Here is a 27756-nt window from a genome sequence, read left to right as displayed (position 1 = left end):
TCTGCAAAAAAGTAAAACTACAATGGCTTTGTCCCTCGGCATGCTGGGTAATGTCCCTCAGTCCTCTGTACACACAAACGATGAAATCACAAACCAAATCACACAGTGGGTCGTTGTGGGTGCAGCGTTTCACATCTCTGTGGTCTCAAGAAGTTTCTTTAACCCAGCGTCTCTCACAGCTGCTAAATATTCATTGTTTTTTTAATCATCTGATCGGTCATATAAGTACAGAGAGGAGTTGAAGCTCGTATGAAGTCCTGGAGAAGTCAAATGATCTCCCAGAAGAACACTGTATTGATCAGAGGTTAGTCTTTCATCTCAATGGTGTTTTAGTGTCAGATGTTTGTTTCTTCCTCAAAATGACCCAAATGGGCCAATAGTGTCTAGTTAGAGTAAAGAGCTGTAAAATAAACGTGGAGAGCAGGTTTGAACTCATATTCACTGCCAAAAGTAGGGGGTTTTTTTTGTCTTGTTTGCGTGTAAAATGATAAGATAAGATGTCTTGTTTTCCGAGAAATTGATCAACATGATGTGAGTTTATGCTTAAAACCAGAACAAATATCTGCTAGTGGGGTCAGAAAAAGAAGCTTAATTCAAAGGGATAACACTTATTTTTTTTTTTTTTACCAATTTGGTAAGATATTTTTTCACATTTTACGCATTCAATTTGGATAGTATTTTCTTATAATTTGTCATGTTGCATCTCATGTAAATGTACACTCTGGAAAATAAAGGTTCTTTATTGGCATTGAAGGTTCCATTTGGAACCTGTACAGCACATGGAATCTTTCCATTCCACAAAAGGTTCTTTATAGTGGAAAAAAAGTTCTTTAGATTTTTTTTTATGTAAATGTTCTTCACAATAAGAAAAAAAAAAGGTTATTTTAAGAACTGTTCACTGAAAGGTTGAGGAAAATGGAAAAAATGGAAAATGGAAAAAAGGAACAAAAAAATGGTTCTTCTATAGCATCGCTGTGAAAACCACCTTTTGGAACCTTTCTTTTTAAGAGTGTATCTTGATTTAAGGATGTTTCAACAAGAAAACAAGACAACAAAACTGAGAAAGAACATCTCTTGAAAAGTCAATTTCAAATGATCTGAGCTGCTCTTCACATTCATTTTACAGCTGTATAGACTCTTAGTGGCTCGTTTGAGTCCGTTTTATTTCTCCTGAGGAATTGTAGGAGAAACCTCTGATACTTTAATATTTAACTGAGAACATCTATGAGACGTAATCTGTTATGATGCCGTATGAATTTGACATGGATTGGCTCTTTTATCCTGGATGGCCGTGTTGCAAAACGAGCAGATTTATCAGGCGTCCTGATTTGAAGTCTCGTGAGGACACACGTTCACACTTCCTGTGAGGCCGTTCCTCTCGCCTGAGTCTGGAGAAGCTTCACTGAATCACAACTCAATCAAGCAGACGCGTCTTCATCGCCCGGACGCCCACCGGTGAGTCTGACGCCGACACACACACACGGCTAAATACTCATAGAAAGACGAAAATAAATTTAACATGGTTGCACATCTAAATTCTTTTGATTTTAAAGAGTTTTTTCTTGTCATTCTCATTTTTTGCAATTAATGCCAACAGTGTCGCATGCATTAGTGCATCAAAGACAACTTTTAATTAGTGCTGTCAATCGATTAAAAAAATTAACTAGACTAATCACAGATTAGTGATTAGTCATGATTAAAACACGTTTTATACGTTTTTAATATATTTTATAATGTAATAATTTCACAGTTAATTTCCAAATTAATGTATTTGTAATATATTTTATATACTCTTGTCGTTCTCGTTGTTTGCGATTTAAGGTGTCGCATGCATTAGTGCATCAAACACAACTTTTAATATGTGCTTACTGGTTTAGTTTAGTATAGTTTTATCATGAATCATATCATATAATCATTTTTTGTGTCATAAAGTGTGAGTGGTTTCTTTTATTTTCATGATTTCTGGACAAACACACACTGTCTGTGAGTTTCTTTGCAATTACAGATGGAAATTACATTTAAATTGAATGCATCCTGAGAGTGTTTATGTGGTCCAGAAACAGTATAAATTATACCTAAATGAGACCTTAAATGATGCTGAAAATATGTCCACAATGGCCACATTTGAACTAGTTTTTAACCTTGTACGGAGGATCCATGAACATCTATATCAGACGTGCAGAACACGTCAAAAAAAGACGTCATGAAAACTTTCATTCTGGCTCCTCAGTGGATGTCTTTTCAACGTACGCTTTTATGTTCAAAGACGTCTTTTGAACATAATATCGCTTAGTTGGTAAGATTCAGTTTATGCATTTAAACACTATGTAATGCACCTGTTCAGAGTAAACTTGTCAAAGTGTAGTGAGTTTTAGTTATTAATGAGATGAAAGTTAAATAAATTCTACGGAGGAGTTTCAATAAGTCAGAAAGCGTATGATATTAGCTGCAGGTGAGTGAGTCGGCGCAGGTGTTTCACGTCTCTAAACCTCAGATTCTGTGGTCTTTAACTGAATTCACTCTTCGACAGCTGCAACACACTCAACCACACACACTGAACACTCAATCTGTTTCACTAGATTATACCTGTTACTGCAAAACAAGACTCGCATACATCTATATCAGGATCACATGTGTATATTCTCACAATAATTCACCATTTCTTTTCGTTTATTGGTTCATCCTTATTATGATTTGGAGAATTTGTCAAAATAATATGCTGATACTAATTATTATTATGAATAAATGTATATATTATATTCTGACAGTTTCTACATAATCATACTTTTTGTATTCATACATATATATTATTACTTGCATGAAATTTAATAGTATTTACTTTCATTTATTGGATCATTTATCTATGATTTGGAGAATTAAGCAAAATAAAAATACTGATACTAATTATATTTTGTATACATGTATTTTAGATTATGTTCATTAGGATAATTTCTATATATATTCAAATATTATCTATAAATATTTTTCTATATAGTCATATTATATCAATATTTTATATTTCAAAATAACAATACTAATTATTATATTAAATTCATTTATTTTGTTTATTATGATGAATACTTTCTATTTAATGATAATTTATTCATATATTAACATTTTTATATGCATTATATTATACTATATTTTTATAGTATTTACCTTCATTTATTGGTTCGTTTATCTTCTGATGTGGAGAATTATTATTATTTTTTTTAAAACAGTACGGCTATTAATTAATTGGATTATATTTTGAATAAATGTATATTATAATATGTTTAATATTATGAATAATTTCTGTATATTCATATTTGTCCTATGATATTTTTTAAAGTATTTACCTTAATTTACCTTTTGACAATATAACAGTACAACAAATAACAATACTGATGCTAATTATTATATAATATTATGAATACATATATATTAAGCCTATATTATATTATATGATATTATAGGATATTATAGGCTATTATATTATAAAATATATTATATTTTAGGCTATTATATTATATTATAGAATATTATAGCCTATTATATTATATTATATTCACCATTAGTAAAATAGCGCTTTTTACAAAACAGATTGTTTCAAAGCGGCTTTACAGAGATAACAGGGAAATAATGCAATTAAGTTTGTTTTTGGCTGTACAGTATAATTATATTATATTGAACTAATTAACTTATTAATAATGTATTCATAATAATAAAACTTTTAGGATTTGTTGTGCTTTCATTTCAGATTGTAATCTGACCTCGCCCATTGTGGATTCATTCCCTCTGATGAAATGCCTCGCTCGTTTTTAGTGAGAAGCAAGAGGGCGGGGCATCACTCCACACGCCCCGCCCACTCTCAGCCTCCTGACCAATCAGAGGCCCTGGAGCTGCTGCCCGGTTCCTCCTCCGCCAGCAGCCGGCCACCGGTGTGCTGGACCGATAACAGCACTGATGGAGCTGAAGCCGAACGCACACCAGGTACACAAACACCAGATCAACACCAGCAGTGACTGCAGCACTGGGGCAGATACATCAAGATATAAAACACTTCCATTGTGGGAGTTTCTAAAGTATCTAAAGACACTCATAATGAAAATAGGATCTGAATTACAACTTTTAATCATGAGAAAATTAGCACTCGTGGCTCATGAGAACTTATCATGAACAAATCTCCCATAAATGACTGCCATGAATTGATACAATCATGACAACTTGAATGAGTCATTATGATCTTTTTTTCATTAGCCTAACTAAATACCTCACCACTAACTATTCTTTTCTATTGTGAATAAATCACACCATGTCTCAGCGTGACGCCTTGATATTATGCTGTTCATCTTTAAGAGTACATTTCCCATAATGCCTTGCAGAGAGAATTAATAGGGAAGAGGACTGAGTGAGTGATTCAATGAATGCGCTGCAGAAATGATTAAAGGCACACTATGCAAGATTTGTAGATTTGTAAACGAACTCGTAGTAGGGCGAATCATCCCGATAGCAAAGCGGGGACGGGGGGGCGGGGGAGACGCTGCTGGCAAAACCAGCAATGCAGGTTTGAGAGGTGGCGCCCCATCAAAGCCGGTCGGAAGAGTGCAGAGACGGCTCTGCATGAGTGGTATTTACGACAGTAATGTTAAACACAAGTACTCCACAGCGACTCTAGGGGTCGCTGTTTGACAAAAACAGAAACTGCATAGTATGCTTTTAAATCCTTGTCTAATACTGCTCAAAAGTTTGCCAAACAGTGTGAGGGGTGAAACAAAGCTTTTTCTGCTGTTTCCAAGCGCTCTAAACACCACAGGCTGGCGCCACCTGCTGGTCAAAACAGTGTAAATGCAACAAAAACATGTATCTTCACACCTCTTACAAACCAATTGCACATTTTCATGAAAGTGTAATCTATTAAATGTCATACAACTAATTAAATATGATGGTTCTGTAACATTATTATTATTATTTTGTAGTGCTTGTTTTGTCTGTTATAAGTCAGGGCTTGGCAAACTAGGTCAAATCAAGGTTCGGGCCAAATGACGTAACAAAGCCCTGTTTGATGAAATCATGTGACTTGGCGGGTTTGAAACAAGCTCTGAAACGCTGACTGAAAGCAGATTTCTAAATGTTTAGAAGCTTCATGAAGCACTGTTTCGAAAGCACCCATCACCTGGCTCGTAACATTGTTTTATTTTAAGTCATCATAATTGCATACTAAGAAGAAAACACAACTTCTTCTATTCTGTTGTGTGTGTGTGATAGCAGTGAAGCAGCCTGATGTTTATTCGTCTGACCTGTCGTTGTCTTCTGCTGCTGTGGAGAGGCCGAGCGATCTTGAGCGTCTGATTCAGGCTTTACTCAGTCACCATCAGATGACCAACGTCCAGACGCCGCTGTGCGAGTGTCCGCTCTGTGAGAAGGTGAGGAACTGCTCCTGCACGTGTGTGTGTGTGTGTGTCCTTTATTGAACACACCTGACTGAAATCATCAGCAGAGAACAAATGAACAAATACATTCAGGGAACATTTACACGACAATGATATGCTTAAAACTGAGAAGTTTATCCTTTGAGTTTTCCGCGGTCAGACGACACCATTGTCAAAACGATCCCCATTATTCACACGGATTTGCGAAAACGACTAAAAACTGTGTATTCTGCTGCCAGGCCAGTAGATGGCGATGAAACACTCTAGACTGAACACGTAATACGCATGTGCATGACGTCATCGTCTTCAGAGATTCACGTTTTTTGTTGTTTACACCGAGACCGTTTTCAAAAACTAGCACTTGAAACCCGTTTTCAAAAGTTTGTATTTTCAGGCCCACAAACACAACTGTTGTGTAAATGAACAGCCAAAACGTATGAAAAATTTTCTGTTTTTAGCTGCAAAGTGTGTCGTGTAAACGGCCACTTATTTATTCAGCAGATCGAGTGGGTCACGAATGGAAAAGATACAAGGCCGAAGGGATTTAACAGAGGAATAAAGTATTTCTAGAACACTAAATTATATTTTATAAAGCAAAATATAGAATAATAAGAGTAAAATATAAAGATGATGTATAATTGATTAAACTGATTTTCCCATAAGATTTGATGATGCTCTAGTCCTGATCTGATCACCTGACATGATTTTCACACATTTACAACTAACTCAGAATCACATGTGGTTTTTGTGTGGTTTTTGAACATTTCATGTGCACATGCACGTTTTAAACCTCAAATGGGATTTGCATATGATCACATGAGATTGTGTCGCATTGTTCTGATGTGTGTTTCTGATCAATGCCATTTCCATCACTGGTGATATTGTGTGATATATTAGTATTACTATTACTGTGTCTTCTGTAGGTCCTTTCCTCTGCTGTAGGTTTGACATCTCGCTTGTGCAAGTCACATGTCACCAGGGCTGCTCTCCCATTGGCCGGCTCCACGAGCCACGTCCAGCAGCATTATGGGTACAGACATCCAGGACCCCTCAGGGTGAGAATACGTACTAAATAAACTTATTTTAAAACTTATTTTACTTCAGCTAGTTACCCAGGAAACATTTGTGTAACTTTATGTACTTAAATAACTAAAACGGAAAGACAAAATGAAGTAATATATGAAGAGTTCAGATGCAAAAGCCTCTAAGTGCCATCTGAAATTTTCTTCTAGAATGATAATTTTTATCAAGCTTATATATTTAAGTTCAGTAAATTCACTTAAATGGCAATTAAAATGACCTATTAATTGTAATTTAAGTGTAATTACTGAACTTAAATGTAGGAGCTTGATAAAAATGATCATTCCAAAAGAAAATTTCAGATGGCACTTAGAGGCTTTTGCATCTGAACTCTTCATATATATATAGGCTAATTTTAAGTTAAAAAAAAGTAATAAAAATGAAAAAAAAAAAAAAAATGACTAAAATTGTAACTAAATTTAAAATGAAAATATATACTACTTACTATTTTTTTAAGTACATTAAGTAGTAGCAGTATATGTTTAATTCAGCGAGTGGCTTCTGGTTATCATCTCTGAAATAAAAAATAATATGTTAGTTATTTATTTTTAAAGGAGCTGTATGTAAGAAATGTATTTCAATTAATCATAAAATGGCCCTGATATGTCACTAGACATTAAGAAATCATGTTCATTTCAAATACTTATATCACTGACAACAGTAGTACGGCCATGATATTGTCATTTAAAAAGTGAAGTTGCAGCCCTCAACTTATGTTGATGTTGTCATGTTGTGTTTTGGCCTGAAGCGCCACCCTCCACCTATCTACCAATCACAAAGTCAGTAGTGTTTCTGCATCCGGGTTGCCAGCTCAGCTCTAGTTTCCACAGCTGCAGCTACGAACGTTCGTGCTGGATTCTGCAGCCTATCTGGCAACCTCGAGTCAGGGGGGAGGGGGAGGGGATACACTGTTCTACAGTCATTTTAAAGTGATTGCAGTACCAGTTTTGGCCACAATCTTACATACGGCTCCTTTAATCAGATTTTGTGTAAAACTTCGGAAATCTTGGAAGTCTGATCAAATAATACTTAGAGTCCTTAGCAGGTCATCCAGATATCATTCATACAGAACATATACACAATATACTGCATAAATGAATATAAGAGCAGAATGTAAGCTGTGTGTTTGTGTGTGTGTTTCAGGAGAGGAGTTTTGGCTGTAAGGTTTGTGGGAAGGTGTTCAAGAGGTCGTCGACTCTGTCCACACACCTGCTCATTCACTCGGACACGCGACCGTACCCGTGTCCCTTCTGCGGGAAGAGATTCCACCAGAAATCTGACATGAAGAAACATACCTTCATACACACTGGTAAAACACACACATAATGAGCTTTCCATTGACTTCTAATGCTTTTACTCTAAGCTAATGATATTTTCTTTGTAACCGAATATTGTTCACACCATGTCCCAACCAGACGCGACCCAGCGACACGATAAAGGCCATCTTTAATCATTTTTTTTTTGATACATGCGACTATTTTATTTTAGAAACGGTTATTTCTGCAACGTCACACTGAAACAACAACAACAACAACAACATATGACGTAGGCAGGCTACGACAATTATCTAAAGGTATGATTATGTGCTTTACTTAATGGTCAAAAGAATATATTTTGTGAATATAATTTTGTGTGAACTACTAACTTTTCCTTTAAAATAAATTAAAGGAAACAAAAACGTTCAAACTGTGAGCACAATGTTAACAAACAAGTGTATTCTACAACAGAGATCTTTTCAGACACTCAGTAATAATGCTAAAATGGTATAATAATTATATATTAGATTGGGTTTTTTTGGGTTTTTTTTTTTTTTGCATTTTCAGGCCCACAAAATAGCCAAAATGAATAAAAAAGTAGATTGGACTGAAACCTTTATTTATTCAGCAGAGCGAGTGGCTCACAAATGAAAAATATAGGCTACAAGCCGAAGGGAGTTAACAGAGGAATAAAGTATTTCTAGAACACTAAATTATATTTTATTAAGCAAAAATGACAGAATAATAGATTAAAATATAAAGATTATGTATAATTGATGAAACTGATTTTCCCATAAGATAATTCAGATTTGATGATGTAGCCTAGCTAGCCTATATGGATAACTCACCTCAGATCTCGAAAATAAATTAAAGGAAACAAAAACGTTCAAACTGTGAGCACAATGTTAACAAACAAGTGTATTCTACCTCAGAGATTGTTTCAGACACTCAGTAATAATGTTAAAACGATGTAATAATTATATATTTTATTATTTACTTGTCTATTTCGTTGCGAGTGTGTAGTAAATGCTTGCAGAGAGGCCCCGCCCACACTCACTTCTGATTGGCTGTGATTTTTTTCAAACATTTCGTTGCGTCTGTTGTAGACAGATGATCTTGTCGCTGGCTGGATTTTATCGCATCGCGTCTGGTTATGTCACGGATGTTATCAGTTAGCTGCTAGCTGCCTGTGTAGAAAGTAGACAGTAAGGCAGAGCTAATGTGTGTGTGTGTGTGTGTGTGATCTCTCAGGTGAGAAGCCTCATGTATGCGTGGTGTGCGGTAAAGCGTTCAGTCAGAGCTCTAATCTGATCACACACAGCAGAAAACACAGCAGCTTCCAGCCGTTCAGCTGCCCGCACTGCTCACACACCTTCCAGAGGAGAATGGACCTACAGCGCCACCTACAGACTCACTCAGAGAACCACAGCGGACTGTATCACGGGACCTGAGCAGCAGACACACACACACACACACATCTGGTGTTGCTAAAGTTCTCTGTCTAATGTTGTCGTAGCCTACAAAACATTTGCTTTTGTGTAACTGCACACCTTATTGCATTGTGAAATGTTAAATGAGTCTGAATAATTTGCTCACATCACATACTGAATAGCTTTAAGGCCTGTTATAATTGGCTCTTCATGTGTCATGTTCATGGTTGTGACGTCATAGTCATGAGGAAGAACCTCAAACTCTGATTTCAAAATGATCAAGAATCATCCCGATATCCATGATATGACTTTTAATAACGAATACAGTAATGCAACTAGGCTTATAAGAACATCAACTGTAAAATCTCAGCTTTGTGACAGTACACTCAAGGTGCTTCTGTAGGCTATTCTCATGTTCTCAGCAGAAGTTTATATTTAGTTTTGTAAGTGATGTACAAATGATAATTAAGATCCTTCCCAACCCTTACTGTCTGAGCTTATTTCTTTAATAGTGACACTTAAAAGACATATGTTAACTACAACACACTACAATAAAAACAATTAAAGGAGTGAAAATTAAATAAAGAACATTTAAGGGGCACAAGATCGTTTCACATAATGTGTTACTTTAGCAGCAAAACAAAAGCAGCAAGTAAAACCATTGCGCCTACATATGAAACTTGTTTCCGCCACAAAATTGCGATTTTATATCTCTCAATTCTGACTTTTCCCTCACAATTCCGAGTTTATTTATCAACAGAACTGTGAGATAAAAAGTCACAATTACATTTTTATTGTTTTATTCCGTGGCAGAAACGAGGATCCGTCGTTAGGCTACAAGCACCTCAGAACAATGATACACAAATTCAGCTGTAAACAAAAGCAGAAATCACATGATAGCGCTTTATTTCACATTGACGGTCGTGTCGTATCTTTAGTTGGCCTGGTGGAAACTGGTTTGCTCCATCAGTGTCGGCGGGTTTCTGAAGCCGTGTTCTGTCCCGATGTCTCCATAAAACCGGCTCTCTGGGTCAAATCACGCCTCCCTGACAGTGACAACCAACAAGCGCGTTTTTAATGGCCAGCCGTCATGTAGACAAACGATCATTTTGTGTGAGGGAGGGGGGGTACCAGTCTGAGTGTAGATGCACCACAGCGCCCCCATCAGGAACAAACCCAGCACAAACGCAGCGAACACGACCGCCAGCACAGGACCCTCGTCTGCATCTGAACACAAGCCACAGCGTAAGACATTCTCTGTAAAATACAATTGAGTGAGACATTTTCCATCTATGTATTTTAAAAATCAAAATTCAGAAAGTCTGATCTGTTGCAAGAAAGTATTGTTGGTGAATATAATCCATTAATAGCAAATAGCCACTTTTGGTCAGGTATACGATTAGTTAATTATTCTACATTATGATTATGAAATCTATATCACCTGATCATCTTTGTTTCTGGCTTTCTTTGCAACAAATTATGCATTTTGGTAAACAGTGTTACAAAGACCATAAGCTCCAATTAAAAGCTAAGAGTCACACTGTCCAACTAAATGAAACACCGATCACCATAATGGTGAACTATTTTCACCACGACATCAACATCTAAACCTCTGTTAATTCTCAAAAAGAACTTCTAGATGAATCACAGAAATAAAGTCAGTCTGGTTAAGTAATAAGTGAAGCTGGTAATGCTGTTTGCTGGGATCTTGAGAGTTGTATTGTCTTCTTGTAGCATTGATTCAATACCATTACCATTGATTTTTTTCTGAAATTTCAACATATTTTCAACATTAATTGCGGGGGCAGAAGTGACGTTGATTCAATGCACTTAACATTGACACAATAATATTGATTTAACATTGTTTTTCGATGGTTGCTTGCTATCTGTTTCCCCCCAAAAAAAACATTAGTGAACAGTTCTTAAAATAACCTTTTTTTTCTTCTTTTTTTTTCAAATCTAAAGAACCCTTTTCCAATATAAAGAACCTTTTGTGCGTTTAAAAAAGACTCCATGGATGTCAAAAGGTCTTCATGGAACGAGAGATGCCAATACAGAGCCTTATTTTTAAGAGTGCAAGTAACAGAATAAAGGAGGTGTAACGCACCGCTGTGTGTGGGAGTCTGTCTCGACATCTCAGTGAGTTTACCTGAAACACACACACACAGAACAAACACAAGTGTTAGCAATGCAAAACGTTTGTGTGAATGAAAGTTCAACGCTGCATTGATGTGTACAGACCAGCAGGGGGAGCCAGAAACCCAACAGGATACGTCACCAACACGGGCCGAGACAGATTTCTGTCCTCACACTGTAAGAGAAAGGTGAAAGATAAGAATCATAAAGATTTTAATAGTTCTGGTTCCAGTGTCATTCCATTCTTTTAGTAAATTTTACATATATTTGATATATATATATATATATATATATATATATATATATATATATATATATATATATATATAAAATATATATATATTAAAAAAAAAAATATATATATATATATATATATGAAGAGTTCAGATGCAAAAGCCTCTAAGTGCCATCTGAAATTTTCTTCTAGAATGATAATTTTTATCAAGCTCGTATATTTAAGTTCAGTAATTTCACTTAAATGACAATTAATAGATCATTTTCATTGCCATTTAAGTTAAATTACTGAACTTAAATATACAAGCTTGATAAAAATTATCATTCTAGAAGAAAATTTCAGATGGCACTTCATATACATATATATATATATATACATACAGTCAACCCACAATTTATTCAGGCACCTTCAACATTTCTCACATTATCACAGTTTATTCTCTATAGTTTAGAAAATTGCAATAAAATATGACAAGAACTCAGAGTTATTAAATCAGTTGATATTTCACTGGTTTTGTCCATCCTTCTGTTAGACTGTCTCACAAATGAATTATGTTGAATATCTGTCATCTGTTAAATTTAACTACGCAATTAGATAATATCAATTTAGCTCAAACAATGACCAAGCAATGCTTCATTTTGTTCAGTCTGTGGTGTAAAAAGGTCGCATTAGCAATTAAAGAAAAAACACTTAAGCAAACCATGGTCAGGTCAAAGTGTCTGAATAATTTTTGGTCCCAAATGTTTATAAATTTTACAGATAGTAAAAAAAATATCAAAAATTATATTTGGTGTCTGAATAATTTTTAGTCTGCCTGTATATATATATTGATGTGATACACCTTTACACTCAAGGTATTTAAAGTTTCTGGAACTCATTACTAACACGTTATGTTTTAATATATCAGATAATAATGTTTAATCTAGTTATTCATATTATATGAACTATATTATGATATATACAGTATGATATTTAATATAGTTGAGGTTGACAGTTATCAAAAATATGACAAAGAGCTTGCAGCCATCAGTTTTCTATGGGTAATGACACCAACAGTACCTGTTGAGAAGCAGGAGTGTGTGTGAGAGCAGGAATCCGAGGCCCCTGAGCACAGACCCGAGCGTCGGCCCCTGAGGGCCCCTCGTCCGCCGCACACAGGCGCAGCCGGCAGTGCAGGAACTGAATGGAGTTATTATAGACCGGCCGCAGGATGAAGCTGAAGCGCAGTGCGTGTGCGCCCTCGCGCCCGTCATCCCTCCTCCTCCGCCTGCGCTCCTCAGGCTTCCTGGCTCTGACTCTGTCGGGTCTCTTGTCTTTAAACCGTCTGGCCCTCTCGTCTCCACTGCGGGCCCCTGTGTGTCTCCAGCGAGGGGTCAGCCGTCTCTCAGGCTTCTCCTCGTCCTCCTCGTCTCCGTCGCTCTCACTCTCTGGGCTGTCTGTTGGTTCCTGGGCTTCTCCGTGGAGAAGTGTGAAGGACTGGTCTGACGGGCAGGAGTCTCTGATGATGGACCAGCCGCTGTGAGCCTGTGGGTCTGAGAGAGGAGAAACCAGACACGACTGGAGCTCCACGGCCTCCGCAGCGCCAGACGCCACCGAGATCTGACAGACACACAGAGAACTTATGTTAATCAAACACTGCACCCTATAAACCATCTGGAACACCCCGGCAACCACACAGCAACAGCCTAGTAACCACCCAGAACACCCCAGAAACCACATAGCAACAGCCTAGCAACCACACAGAACACCCCAGTAACCACATAGCAACATCTTAGCAACCACCCAGACCATCCCAGAAATCACATAGCAACAGCTTAGCAACCACATAGCAACAGCCTAGCAACCACCTGTAACACCCCAGAAACCACAGCTTAGCAACCACACAGACCACCCCAGCAACCATATGGCAACAGGTTAGCAACCACCCTAGTAACCACATAGCAACAGCCTAGCAACCCCCCCAGAAACCCACATAGATGCTAAAGTTCACTTTTTCTTAAGAATTATTTTTGAGAAATTATATAATACAGCATTGTAACCTCCCAAAAAAATCACATAGCAACAGCCCAGCAACCTTCCACAACACCCTAGCAACCCCATGGCAACAGTCTAAACCCCACCTTTCATGTTTTCTTCAGAAGATCACTAATATTATAAAATTGAACACTAATATTTGTATATGTTTAGGTTTAGTTTTCTTAATTACTCATATTTAATAATAGTATGTCACTGAATTAGTTATTTTCAGTTGAATTCTTGTTCCTAGGTGTCGGTGGTCTGCAAATTCAGCCGATGTTGAACGATAATTTTTGATTTGTTGGCATTATTTGTATATTTGACTTCACATGAGTTTCCTCATATAAATTCAGCTGCACACACACAGTCAGCCTTGACTGTAAGCTCCACATGGCGACAGGAGTCTGGGGTCCTTGAGCGGGTTTAATCCCGTTATCGACTCCAGCGGCATCTATCAGCAGCTCTGGCCTTCAGGAGGAGCCCAGCCAACAGCACCACAGACTGAGATGGACGCCGCCCCTTCACTCTCTTCCATTGGTGAAAAGTGAAGCCGCCAAAGTCTTAACATGGCACTGACATTTTGCGCTGATTTGGGACCTGCTTCTGTGCAGTAGTGAGCGTGAAGTGGAGCCGCGATATCAAGGTCCCGCCCTCACTCCCGCAGAATCGGTTAATACAAAGTTTACTGCAGAGCAACTCATTGTGTCAGTGTGAAATAAACAGTTATGGACATGTAGAAATTGAAGTTGAAGCTCCAATCTCCTCCCGAAAATCCCCCAAAAAGTCTGTTGGTGCCTCAGTGACACTTCGTTTAGAGAAGCTGTCAATCACAGCTGTCAATCATGACGTCACATTTCCGTTTTTATAGCATCAAATAACTAAGACCAAACTTATTTAAAAAAACAAACGCTTAAACTTACATCAGCGTGATAAAACTACCTAAAATGACAGAAAACATCTTTGAAAAAACTGTATTTGAAGTGTAATTTGATTGTTTAGTTTCCCTCGTGTCCATTAGACTTCACAAGGAGGGCGGGGTTTATGAGCTGTACTGGGACCAGCCACCGGGGGGCGATCGAGCCTCTGGGTTTATGAGCTGTACTGGGACCAGCCACCGGGGGGCGATCGAGCCTCTGGGTTTATGAGCTGTACTGGGACCAGCCACCGGGGGGCGATCGAGCCTCTGGGTTTATGAGCTGTACTGGGACCAGCCAACGGGGGGCGATCGAGCCTCTGGGTTTATGAGCTGTACTGGGACCAGCCACCGGGGGGCGATCGAGCCTCTGGGTTTATGAGCTGTACTGGGACCAGCCAACGGGGGGCGATCGAGCCTCTGGGTTTATGAGCTGTACTGGGACCAGCCACCGGGGGGCGATCGAGCCTCTGGGTTTATGAGCTGTACTGGGACCAGCCAACGGGGGGCGATCGAGCCTCTGGGTTTATGAGCTGTACTGGGACCAGCCACCGGGGGGCGATCGAGCCTCTGGGTTTATGAGCTGTACTGGGACCAGCCACCGGGGGGCGATCGAGAGTCACTTTCAGCACTTGTGCGGCACACTTGAACAGCACTGACCTGCACATAGAGCCGGTCGTACGCGCTGATCACGCAGGGCCCCACGGGTCTCCTCTCGAGGGCCTCGGTCACAAACAGCTTCATGGACAGCAGTGGGACCCAGGGAGGAGCCGCTGCCGGACTGAGACGCAGAGCTTCCTCGGGACGGGCCGACGGAGTCACGTCTGATGGACTCACCAGAGTCGACAGAGTCGAATCACAGCTGATCTGAGCACAAACACACCAGAGGAAACCGCATCATACACACATTTACAGCAGCATTCAGCTGATCAAAAGTGAGCGCAAACAGTGAATCACAATTTGTGTTATTCAGTACAAATATCAAAACATTCTTGAATCAAGACACATTTACTTAAAAAGCAAAATTACATAAGTCTTGTTTTCTGAAGAAAAAAAATTGTTTAAGGGTACAATAAGGTTCATTATTTAACTACCTTAGTTAATGAACTAAGAATGAACAATACTACTTCAGCATTTATTAATCTTAGTTCATATTAATTTCAACATATACTGATACGTTATTGAAATCAAAGGCTGTATATGTTAACATTGTGAAGTACCATGAACAAACAATGAACAGCTGTATTTTTATTAACTAACATTAACAAAGATTAATAAATACTGTGACAAATGTATTGATCATTGTTAGTTCATGTTAGTTAATACAATATCTAATGAACCTTATTGTAAAGTGTTACCAGTTTAAGTTTAAAACAAAAAAATGTCTGTCAGTGGCGTCGGAAAAATAAACTTAATTTAAAGAGAAAACAAGTTTATTTTTCTGACCCCAGTGGCAGATATTTTTTTCTTGTTTTAAGCCCAAACTCTCTCTCAGAAAAAAAGACAGTCATTTTGCATCTCAATTTACCACATAGCAACAGTATCTTGACTCAGTAATGTATAGATATCTGTAGAAAACAAGACCAACATACTAAGAAAAAAAATCATTTTTGCAGCGAAAGATTTCTAATAAATAGATTTAACCCTTTCATGCATGAATTATGAAAACTTCAGTCAGGATTCTTTTCCTCGATGTATGTGTTTTATTGCTCTTAGGGCATGAAAAATAAGGTCAACTATTTTTCAAAGAGATTTTCAGATGGACAGTATACATTTTGGGTTTTAACTGAAGAGACACTGTATTAAACATAATACAGTAAAAACACAGTAATACTGTATGTATTTATCAAACCAATTAATAAAATTATATAAAATCATGTGAAAACTATAAAATATATATATAAAAATATAATACAGCTTCAATTATTACAAACGCAATTGAGTTTGATCCTGTTCAACCAGCAAAGTTGAACTTCGCCAGTCTTTGAGATCAGAACACGAGGACGTGATTACACCAAAGATCTGGTGAAGGAACATCTCTGAGGAAACCCAACTCAGACTATGTAGAAAACCTTCATGTTCCCTCCAGTCTACCAGAGTATGTCGATGTACACTCAAACTGAAATCAACATTGATCTATTGATGTTTTCAGAAGGTGGGGAAAAACAACAACTAGTTTTTAATTTCATCTGAAATGAGCAGTGTTGGGGGTAATGCATTACAAGAAACATGCATTATGTAATCAGATTACTTTTTTGAAGTAACGAGTAAAGCAACGCATTACAAGTAACAATGCATTACGTAATCAGATTGCTTTTTCAATATAACAATGCATTATCAGTAACATGCATTACGTAATCAGATTACGTTTTCGATTTTTACAAGTAACGCATTACACGTAACATGCATTTTACATAATCAGATTACTTTTTTGAACTGCAAATTACATTCTAATAACACAAATACATTTATTTACAACCAAAAAAAGATACTGCATATGAAGTATTTGCAAGAACAACAGTCACAGTAATAGAGTGAAATGAAGCTGAAATATAGCTAGTGATGCATGATGTCCAATTTAGAATGATTAGAATTAATCCGAATTTCCTCCTAATCTAGAATCAATACTTGGAAAATGTATCAATGACATGACTCCTTACATGTTACTTGATGTTACAACTTTTTTTTTAGCCTGCAAGAGTCTCCTAGGATAGAAGGAATGGATGGATATTTTGGAGTAACTTGGCATTTCTGACTGGTCGTCGGCCAAAAAAACAAAAACAAAAAAAAACACATACAAAGGCTTACCACTTGGTGGCAGTGTATATGATGATGCACTCGTGTCCACTGTAGTGGTTGATGTGCAGTTGTGCAATCAAAACCCATGCATACGGCAAGAAATGGCTTTTTTGAATAGCTGTCCACTGTAAGGACCTCCAAGCGTGAAAGGGTTAAAATAAAAAGTTATTTTGAACTTTGTATTCATCAAAGAATCCAGAAAAATAATATGTTTGTGAAAACCATGATACATTTTAAACAGCACAATGCATTGTATTACATATGCATTATATATTTATTTAACCTGATTTCTTCATTATTTAATGTATGCTTGAATAAATCTGTCATGAAAAGAAGTTACTACAGCCATCGTTTAAATGAGATAAAAAATACATTTCAGTGCATCAATAGAATTCAAGAAATAAATCAAAAGTCCAATGTTAATAGAAGTATACAAACATTTTTTTAAAAGTTTTTGACCCAGAATTTCAACTTCGATGCATCAGAAATAATAAGAAATGTTTCTTGAGCAAATCATCTAAGTGACCCAAAACATTTGATAAAAATAATTCTGTCCTCATAAAATCAATTATGAGGTTCCAGTTTCCATCACCGTTTGAATTCTCCCCATTTAGTGCACTAGGGTTTGAAACACACTCACATGAACGGCCAGCAGACTCGTCCCATCCGAACCCTCCCAGTGCGTCTCATTGTTCGAACCCTCCGATGGTTTTTGTTTCCACAGGAACACCTTCAAACACAATTAAAGTATATTCAGGTAAGAAATGGACCTATTTTCTTTTGAAGATGTTCCCATCTCCACACCTGATAATGCTTTGCTCTGCTGGATTCGGTGCAGTGTGACCCGGGTCATCTGTTTTTGTGTGTGGTTACAGCTTACACGGTTATGCCTTAATATACAACCACACAAACAAACGACGTGACCCAGGTCAGATTTAATTAATCAATTTCTTTAAATCAGAAATAATCATAACGAAATGCTATTTTATGATAATTTGATGGATCTTGACAAATCAGTAGTCACTATGAACTGACACTGCATTAAACTGAATTACACTTTTTCTGTTGTATAACAGAATTTTGTGCTGAAAACCATAGAATTACATCAGCTATATTAATATTACAATCATTTTAAAATTCATTTAATCATATTATAATTATGTTTATTATTTTTGTGTCTTTATATCTCTCTCTCTCTCTCTCTCTCTCTCTCTCACCGTGTTTGTGTAATGAACTCTTCCATTCGCTCCATCCATTTCTCCCTCCGTCCCGCAGGAAATGACTGGGAAAACCAACAGGAAATGGCTTCCGTTGAATTCGGCCTTGCAGTCGCGATCCCGCAGGGTCACTGTCGTCACTGGCGAAATCTGTGTGTGTTCAAACAATCCAATTAGTCAAACTTGGTGATATGATACTCAGTAAAAGATTTTAATATTTTTGAAAGACTCTCTTTAGCTCACCAAGGCTGCATTTAATAAATCAAAAATACAGTAAAAACAGAAAAATTGTATTACAAGTTAAAATAGCTGTTTTCTATATGAATATATGTTAAAATATAATTTATTCCTGTGATCAAAGCTGAATCATTACTCCAGTCTTCAGTGTCACATCCTTCAGAAATCATTCTAATATGATGATTTGATGATCAAGAAACATTTATGATTATTATCAATGTTGAAAACAGTTGTGCTGCTTAATATTTTAGTGGAAACAGTGATTTTATATATATATATATATATATATATATATATATATATATATATATATATATATATATATATATATTTAGATGAATAGAAAGTTCAAAAGAACAGCATTTATATGGCATTATAAAGGTATTTATAGGAAGAATAATCATAAAGAACATTCTAAAGGAAGCTTGTTTCCACCATGGAATAAAAAAAAAATGTAATTTACTTTTTCCAGAATTTGCAGATATAAACTTAGAATTGCAAGATATAAACTACGAAATTACGAAGTAGCATATCGTAAATAAAATAAAGTTATATTTTTTTATAAAAATAGTTTTTTTAATTTTATTTTATTATTATTATTATTATTCCATGGCGGAAACAGGCTTCCATAGTTTCCTGTCACTTTTGATCAATTTAATGCATCCTTGATGAGTAAAAGTAAAAAAAAAATTTTTTTGCTGACCTCAAATATGTTTTGTGACACTAGTACTGTTTTCACTTTTATAAGCATAAAGAAAGAATATGTCGGTGAGTGTGTGTTGTTCACCTGCAGCATGTGTGTATCCACAGAAACAGAAAGAACTCCACCGTCACACTGCCATCTGAACGCCTCTCTGCTTCTGTCCGTCACGATGAACTCTTCCTCGTCTGAAGGCCTCGTCTCAGAGCCTGAGCATCACGACGAAACCTCAGTCACAAACCTCGCTGTCTACAGGCAGCTGAACACTTTTATCAATATGGTCTGTGAATGTGTTGGCAATATGTGATGATAAATGTTTAATACAGTAGTATGCCACATTAATGTCACATGAGCTCATTATGTTTTTTGCGAGTGATGTCCAGTTATCATGTCAGAAATAGTTATTTTGCATTTGAATATGACTTTTTGTTTAGAAACTCTGATCAAATAATCTGAGTCAGAAGAAAAATTGTGTTTCATGCATCACACTGGGAATAAAATAACAAATTAAATACATTTCAGGTGAATATGGTTACAAACTTAGCTAATATACATCACTATACATCCGCAGTTGATTGATTATATTAAGAATTGCAACAAAAAACAATGTTGTATTACAAGTTTTCTGATAAATTATGTTTAAATATGCAAATGAGCCACTTTCTAATTACCTATGCACTAATTTGCATACATTTCCAGAAGATAAATCTGAATATTGGATAAAGCCAGGATCAAAATTCTTGTTTGATTTTGTTGTCATATTAGAGTTAAAGATTTTTATCGAAGGGATTTTGAATATCTCTTTTTACGGTATTACTCTATAAATCAGAAAATACCATCAACAGACAGAAAGAAAACACTTTTCAGCATGTTTTTAAGAAGAAAATGTAATATAAATCAGTGTGAATGATATATGAACAAACCCCTCAGTAAAAGCCTTCAGAATATAGACAGGAATAAAACTGTAAAGTTTGGTGTGTGTAAGTGATGCTGAAGTGGTGGGAAAAACTCATAACCAATATATAAAATCTACTAAAATAAACACTTAAATGTATTTTGGTTGTTTTCTGAGCTCTAGTCTGAAACAACACATTATGAAATGCCCAATAACACGAAATCTCAAAATTGACCAGTGCATGAAAAAACAATGGTTTCCCCCATTCATAAGTAATAGGAGTGAACCGTCTTTCTATGTTCTTTGACTATACTGCACATTTTTGAACATTTTATGTTCATATGATCAGATAATACACATGTTGCACACGTTAAAAATGTCACTCACCTTTCCCACCTTCTCTTAACTTGATCATGAAGCGATTGGCCAGATCAGCCTCGGTGTATGAGGTCACTTTGGGAAAGCCGTTCTGATAGGCCCAATCTAGAAGGTCGGGGGTGCTGTGGAGGTCAGAGGTCACGGTGTTGGTCACGCTGAGGTCCGGGGCCTGAGTTCTGTACGGTAGACTAACGCTGTTGGACGACTGAGAGAAACACAACTTTAGAAAGTGTTTGGACAAGCGCACAGGTTAGAAATACAGATTGATGAAGTTCTGCCTTACATAGACCCTGACGTGACCTCTGACCTCTGGAGCCACCAGAGCCCAGTTGACTGAAACTGCACTGCTGAGGATCAGAACAATCCTGTGGTAACCTGAACGAGCCACAGGGGGCAGCAGAGAGACCGACACCTCCACCTGCAGAGACCTGAGACAGAGATGACGTTACGTTCATGATGTTTTCATCACTTTATTTTCCACAGCATCTGTGATGGGTTGTCAATTATGACAGAGAGACATTGCGAGTTTGTTAAATAATAATGGAAAACAGCAATCCTATTATGATGGAGCACTGGTAGGGAATTAAACAGTTTAAATGCTTGCTTTTTATTCAAATGAATAGAAATGCAATGCATTATTTGGGTTATTATTACAATAAAACATTTATTTTATTATTGTTGTCATTTTTATGTATGCCTTTTATTTTCATTTCCCCTTTCATTTTAATACATTTATCAATGTCTTCCATTTTTATTTCTTCCATTTTATTGTTATTTATTTATTTATTTATTTCTATTAATGTGCCTTTTTATGAGTATTTGAAAAAATATTTATGTAATTTTATGTATTTTATGTGTTCATTACATAACATAATTTTATCAATGTATTATGTAAAGTACTTTGAATTACCCTAAATGTGTTAAGTTAATGTGTTAAATATATATATAATTTGGGGTTGGAGAGCTGAACTGACCCGCACAGGCCGGAGCCCGAGGACCACAGCCGGATGATGTGCACCTCCGTCTCCACCGGCTCGTCAGTCGGCGTGCAGCCGTGAACCTCCTGATCCTGAATCTCTGAGGACAGATAGTTCTGCGACAGAAACAGAGACTGCAGGCGGCACTCGCTCGGCATGCTAGGATCTGCAGGCGAATTGGGAAATGCATTAGGATGCCCCACATGAAAAAATACTGTAGTATATTATAGTAAAATTACTCTATACTATAGTGTTTTTGAACCATATGGTAAACTTTGGTAATTTTACTACAGTGAAATTACTCTGTACTATAGTGTTTTTGAACCATATGGTAAACTATGGAAATTTTACTATAGTACAATGACTATATGGTAATTTTACTATATTAAAAATTACCATAAGTAATTTTTACCATAATAAAATACCATAATAAAATTGCCAAATGGTAATTTTACTATAATATACTATAGTATTTTTTCCTGTGGGTGGGTGAATACTATCACAAAGTACCATTCTGCATGTCTGTGTTTGTTCTCACCCTCTCCCAGATGAAGGTACACACGGTTTGCGCGGACAGTGTGTGTGAGCGACGAGAGGGTGGCGTGTCTCTGGAGGATCCAGCGCAGCAGGACTCGAGGACGCCGCGGCAGAGACCGAACCTGAGCCACGCGGATCGACAGACTCGAAGACTCGACCGTGGAGTTCAGAGACACCTTTGACAGCAGTGTTGGGGAAAGTTACTTTTAAAAGTAATGTATTTCAATATTACGTTACTCCCTAAATAAATGGAAAGGAATGCGAAAAGTTATTTTTGCGTTGCTTTTTCTCACCTGGGCTGCACTTGCTTGTTTGTTAGTGAATAACAGAAAAAAACAAAAGTTCTGTTTTTGGCAAATGTAAAGGCCTTTCACTCTGAGGGCCCTATCACACACCCGGTGCAATGCAGCTCCAGGCTCGACGTAAGTGTTTTTTGCTAGTTTCAGCCTGACACAATTATCATTTTCACATTCATCGTTTTAATAGCAAATGCATTTGCGCCCATTTGTGCACCCATGGGCTGCTGGTCTCAAAACCAGGTGTGTTCAGGCGCATTGTTGGCGTGTTGCTATATTTAGAGGCAACTGAAATAGACTGCGAAATTACTTATTTGAGAAACTCAGATATTTTGTTGTAAATGTAAGATTATTGCAGTACTTGATTCGCTACTTGAAAAAAGTAATCAGTGTTTGGTTTAATGTGTTACTCCCAACACTATGAACACCTAAATGATTTTTTTTTCATAAATCCATAAAGTTTTCTAAACAGTCAAGCGGCGCCCTCTTGACAGAAATCCAGCGTCAAATAGCTTACATTTCTGTCCACTTGGACATTTCTGTTTTATTTGAAGAAGTTTGCATCATTTTTACTGTTATTTTTACTGTTTATTACTGTGAAGCTGCTTTGAAACAATCTGTATTGTATAAAGCGCTGTAGAAATCAACGTGACTTGACCTGACAGTAATAAACGGGAAAATACCATCAATTGCAAAATCCATCAACTATGAAATGACTTGAATTTCAGCTGTTAAGCAGCTATACAGAAGAAAAGTGTCTTATTCAACTCAATTCAGTTCAATGTTGATTCAGTTCAATTCAATAACAGTGTACAATCATGAATTCGATTTCAAAAATAAAGCAGCTCTGTCTCTGTTGTAGAAACAATCTGCACTCAGAAATAGCTAGTAGATTATACAATTAACTACTACAAAGAAATGCAAAAATAAATTAAATGTGAAGTTTTGTAGAAAGTAGAAAGACTTAAATAGTATTTTCTTGCAAATCGTACTCCAACAGTGTCATCATTCAGCTCAGTTTCCTATTAGCCTATTGATTCAGTTTAGTTCAAAAACAGTCAATGTCGCAAAGTTGCGCATCAATTACGCAACAAATTCGATTCAGCTGTAGACAAGACAATAGTGTCCTTATTGAGTTTCAATTCTGTGTCAGAGCAGTCATATTATTAACTGTCTTTTAAGCAGTAACTGAGCAAGCCAATTTGACAAAATTACATCCAATCAAAACATTTAATAAACTAAAAATATTAATACAAATAGCATAAATAATAAATAGTATTAGCAAAATATTATTAGTGTCAATACTGAGTTTCAATTTAGTTCTCTTCCGATAGTATCAGTGCAGTAAAATCAACAATTTATAAAATGACACCCAATCAAAACATATTTATGTAATAATAAAATTAACAAACAGTAAAAATATTAATACAAATAGCATAAATAATAAATAGTAGTAGCAATAAATATGAATAAAAAACTCTAATAAACAGTTATGTGATTGAGTGAATCACACACACACCTGCACCAGTACGTTGATGTTCTGCGGGAGTCCCTCGTTCTCCAACACCCAGCGCACGGCATGCTGGGAGCTCAGCACCAGAATCACCGGACGGCTGACGGGCCGCGAGGGGGTCAAAGGTCTCAACACCACCGTCACCTGTGAACAGGACACCTGAGCGGGACGTGTGCACATCGACGGGACCAACGAGCGGACAGACAGAGGACTCCTACCTGTGTATTGGAGGCTTTGCCTACAGAAATCACATGGGTCTCTTTAGCTCCGCCCTCTCTGGCGGCACAGCCCGTTCCCGCCTCGAAGCGCTCCAGCTGAGCCTGTACCGGGTGCAGCGCCTCCACAGGCCACATGGAGCACTGCAGCTCCCTGCTGGACACTGACACACAGATCAAGGCAAGGCTATTTATACAGCACATTTCATACACTATGGCAAATCAAAGTGCTTTACACAGAAAGGAATTGAAATAATCACAAAATAAAAGCAAGGAAAACTATTGGACGTCTCCAATAGACCAGATTTTTCCCTAACATCACACTTCAGGATCAGATCACTGACCCACGGGTTCACACACGAGGCTTAAGCTAGTCCCAGACTAACATGCATGTTGGAGCTGAACGCAACTTGCCCAGTGCATTTCTTAAAATATTTCACTGCCATTGTTTCGTGTCAAGATGCACATCAGTAATGTTTTTTTCTGAGGCATGTTTATAAAAGCTATTTGACGAACATCCCTCTGATGAACACTAAATTTTAAAAAATGGTTAAAAAATGAGTTTCGGGTCAAATCTCAAGACCCTAGGACTTTTGTCACACTTGAACAACGAATACACAAAACTCACCACACCAATTCAGTGAATGAGGATTATTAGGAGGCCATGATTGGCAAGGGCCATTGGAGGGAATGTGGCCAGAAACTGGGGTTACCGGGGGACTACTCTTTACGAGAAGTGCCATGGGATTTTTAATGACCACAGAGAGTCAGGACCTCGGTTTTATGTCTCAGCCGAAGGACGGAATTTTGTGGTTGAAATTTAAAAAAGTAACAAATCCTTCGCTCGCGGGTCAATTTGACCCCCATAGGAATGAATGGAATGTGAGAAATGCTCAAAATTCAAACTAAAAATGCTGAAACTTTGTCTTCATGTGTATCTGAATGCATACTGAAGAGAAACTGACTTCAGGACCCAGAGGAACTGCTGATCTGTTCCATATAGAGCTAAAAGGCCTTCAAGAGTCATGAAATATCATGTTATATTATTATTTTTCCACAAGAGATCGGCAAAGACACCCAGTGTAAGATATTTTGAGCTGAATTAAAGGGGTTATGCATGAAATTGTGAGTTATTTTGAATTTAAGTAGAAAGAATGTGAGGAATGTGCTTAAATTACTATTTATTTCTTATTTATTGATCAAATCTAGTAATTTAAAGGTAAATAAAATAAAAAATAACAAAAAATCTCCAAGATCTGCAAGATTGCATTAAAAAAAGAGAAAAAAACATGACCAATATGAAATAAAATAAGCTTTCTGGAAAAACAAACAAACAAAAAAGTATAATTTTAGGGCTTCAGGTCATTTTGACCGGCAAGGGAAAGATGTGTTACGAAGTGCGAGGGAAGGATGAGGGTTAAATATTTTGAAGGCCTAATCCTGGTTTAATAAGTTTGTGAAACCAAGCCTGAATTAATTAAAAACACAAAACATTTCTGGTGCTGTATTTTCTTTCACTGAAACAGAGAATTTGCTATCATTGGTAATATGGCATTCTTACAATATCTCAGAGTACAATGATACGTAATTATTAATACGATAATTCATGGTACCACCACTGTACTCCAAAACACACACACGTGCTAATAGTCACTCACACTTATTTAACATAACACAGCTTACGTCCAACTCAGAGACGCAAATGAAACTCACAGTCCCGTCATACACAGCGCAGGCCACTGTTAATGCATTCACTCTCTCTCACACACACACACACACACACACACACACAATCACCACACGTCTGCTCAAGCTTTCACATGCACCCTTGAGAAATGTGTCTGGCTGCTCTCTCTTTCACCTGCATCACAGAAATAATCTCATCTTTATAATCTCTTGTTCTGCGTGTTACCCAGAGGGCATTTTAAAGTGTGTTTTACCTGCAGTTCCCACCACCGCCTGAAGGAGGCAGAGTAGAGCACAGACCGTCCAGGGCATCATCCTTCAGCACTTCACAGACTTCAGACACAGAAGAGTCTTACATCGATGTACTAACAGATAAATGAAGAGAGAGAGAGAGAGAGAGAGAGAGAGAGAGAGAGAGAGAGAGAGAGAGAGAGAGAGGGGGGGAGAGAGAGAGAAGCAAACACAAAAAATTATTAAAGCCCACAACGCAATATTCAGATTGAGTTTTTTTAACTACTTCAATTTCTCTTTTTTTTTTTATCATAAGCTCGTAATAGTCATAAATTAGCCTAAAGCGTTTTCAGTATTGCAAAACTAAGTGAAACAGATGCAAAAACAAGAAATTATTAAAGCCTGCAATTTGTAATGACTTAAAGGGACAGTTCATCCAAAAATTCTGTCATCATTTCCTCAGCCTCATGTTGGTCCAAACCCTGAGTTTCCTTCTTTCCTGCTTAACACATAAGATATTTTGAAGAATGTTGGAGACCAGAAAGTGGATACTAGGCCGAATTGACTTCCATGGTATTTTTTCCAGAAACCGTTTGATTATCAGCATTTTTCAAAAAATCTTCTTTAGTGTTCAGCAGAAGAGAGAAACTCGTGCAGGTTTGGAACTACTTAAGGGCGAGTAAATTATGACAGAATTTTAATTAATTTTTTTTGGTGAACTATGCCTTTAAGCCATTTTTCCCCAATCATGAGCTCATAATAATCGTAAAGGTAATAGGTAATAGTGTTTTTCAGTTTAGTAAGTAACACATTGTCCCCCTTCTGTGCCCATCACTTGTTATGCAGATGACTTGTATCATAACCATACAGAACTGCAAAAACAACACACACAAAAAAAAAAACTTTAAGATAAAATACATGATGAATGTATATATAAATAATTTTTAATGTTTATAATAATAATAATAATAATGTTTAAAAACAACAACTCTAAACACAACAGACATAAATAATACAACTGAATATTCATCAGCAAAATACATTTACATGAAACCTTTCTGATTCATAGTTTCATATAGGCTAGTTTTATATAAGATACGATTGTTTTATTTAATGCCATCTCAGCATCTAAGGCTATTTCCATGGCAAAAATTAAATTACAAAAATACAAATATCACATAAATACAATAAAACCAAGCAAACAAACACAACAAATCATATTACACAATTTTATTTAAATTACATATGATAATAAAAAAATCAAAAACCTTTTCAGGCATAATCTTACTAAATGAGTCCTTAAGTGAAATAACTTCATAAAAGAGCATTCTACCTGTATTATACCCAGGACAGTCCAATAAAATATGTTTCTAGTTTTATAGCCTACATTTTCGCCAATAAATGCATTACTAAATAAACGCCTAAATAAGTGCAAAAGCTCACCTGCAGCAAGTCTGGGACCTGAAGGACATCACCGAGGCGCTCACCCGTGGGACCCCCAGCAGAGGACAGGACAGGGCAGGACAGCGGACTCTTGAATGGACCGTCAAGCCCCGCAGAAGAGCTCGTATAGGTGGATCCGTGTCTTCTGATCGGGT

The 27756-nt window shown here is 37.0% G+C and overlaps 2 protein-coding genes across 4 annotated transcripts; one reads left to right on the top strand and one right to left on the bottom strand.

Annotated features, from left to right (window-relative positions):
- Positions 1 to 95: 95 nt before the first annotated feature.
- LOC311081380 (uncharacterized protein) lies at positions 96 to 9664 on the top strand. Of its 2 annotated transcripts, none has more exons than XM_084111922.1 (7): positions 96 to 304; positions 1310 to 1455; positions 3740 to 3972; positions 5251 to 5405; positions 6335 to 6466; positions 7635 to 7800; positions 8999 to 9664. In XM_084111922.1, exons 3-7 carry the CDS (start codon positions 3786 to 3788, stop codon positions 9196 to 9198), a joined length of 840 nt encoding a protein of 279 aa, XP_083968048.1. In that variant the 5' UTR covers positions 96 to 304; positions 1310 to 1455; positions 3740 to 3785; the 3' UTR covers positions 9199 to 9664. The 2 variants fall into 2 exon arrangements, with proteins under 2 accessions (XP_083968048.1, XP_083968047.1); XM_084111921.1 differs by having other exon boundaries at positions 5248 to 5405.
- Positions 9663 to 27756, bottom strand: engl (endoglin, like). Of its 2 annotated transcripts, XM_084107134.1 has the most exons (17): positions 27602 to 27756; positions 26182 to 26292; positions 24245 to 24405; positions 24033 to 24170; positions 22219 to 22393; positions 21678 to 21846; positions 20987 to 21131; positions 20713 to 20908; positions 19518 to 19639; positions 18494 to 18643; positions 17917 to 18006; positions 15138 to 15344; positions 12608 to 13147; positions 11419 to 11488; positions 11285 to 11326; positions 10309 to 10404; positions 9663 to 10223 (listed from the first exon to the last, which is right to left on the bottom strand). In XM_084107134.1, exons 2-17 carry the CDS (start codon positions 26240 to 26242, stop codon positions 10144 to 10146), a joined length of 2442 nt encoding a protein of 813 aa, XP_083963260.1. In that variant the 5' UTR covers positions 26243 to 26292; positions 27602 to 27756; the 3' UTR covers positions 9663 to 10143. The 2 variants fall into 2 exon arrangements, with proteins under 2 accessions (XP_083963260.1, XP_083963259.1); XM_084107133.1 differs by having other exon boundaries at positions 9803 to 10404; positions 27602 to 27752.

This window comes from Abramis brama, assembly GCF_963993115.1.
Source record: "Abramis brama genome assembly, chromosome: 1".
In the NCBI taxonomy this organism is placed as follows: domain Eukaryota; kingdom Metazoa; phylum Chordata; class Actinopteri; order Cypriniformes; family Leuciscidae; genus Abramis; species Abramis brama.
The sequence above is the reverse complement of the archived record's forward strand: the minus strand, read 5'-3'. Positions and strand labels throughout refer to the sequence as shown.

Coding starts and splice junctions, on each gene's coding strand:
- engl (XM_084107133.1), bottom strand. CDS start 26,242: ATGATGCCCTGGACGGTCTGTGCTCTACTCTGCCTCCTTCAGGCGGTG. Junction 21,132..21,677: donor TCGGGCTCCGGCCTGTGCGG/GTCAGTTCAGCT, acceptor TCTCTGTCTCAG/GTCTCTGCAGGTGGAGGTGT. Junction 11,489..12,607: donor ACACTCCTGCTTCTCAACAG/GTACTGTTGGTG, acceptor TTTCTCTTACAG/TGTGAGGACAGAAATCTGTC.
- LOC311081380 (XM_084111921.1), top strand. CDS start 3,786: ATGCCTCGCTCGTTTTTAGTGAGAAGCAAGAGGGCGGGGCATCACTCC. Junction 5,406..6,334: donor AGTGTCCGCTCTGTGAGAAG/GTGAGGAACTGC, acceptor TGTCTTCTGTAG/GTCCTTTCCTCTGCTGTAGG. Junction 6,467..7,634: donor GACATCCAGGACCCCTCAGG/GTGAGAATACGT, acceptor TGTGTGTTTCAG/GAGAGGAGTTTTGGCTGTAA.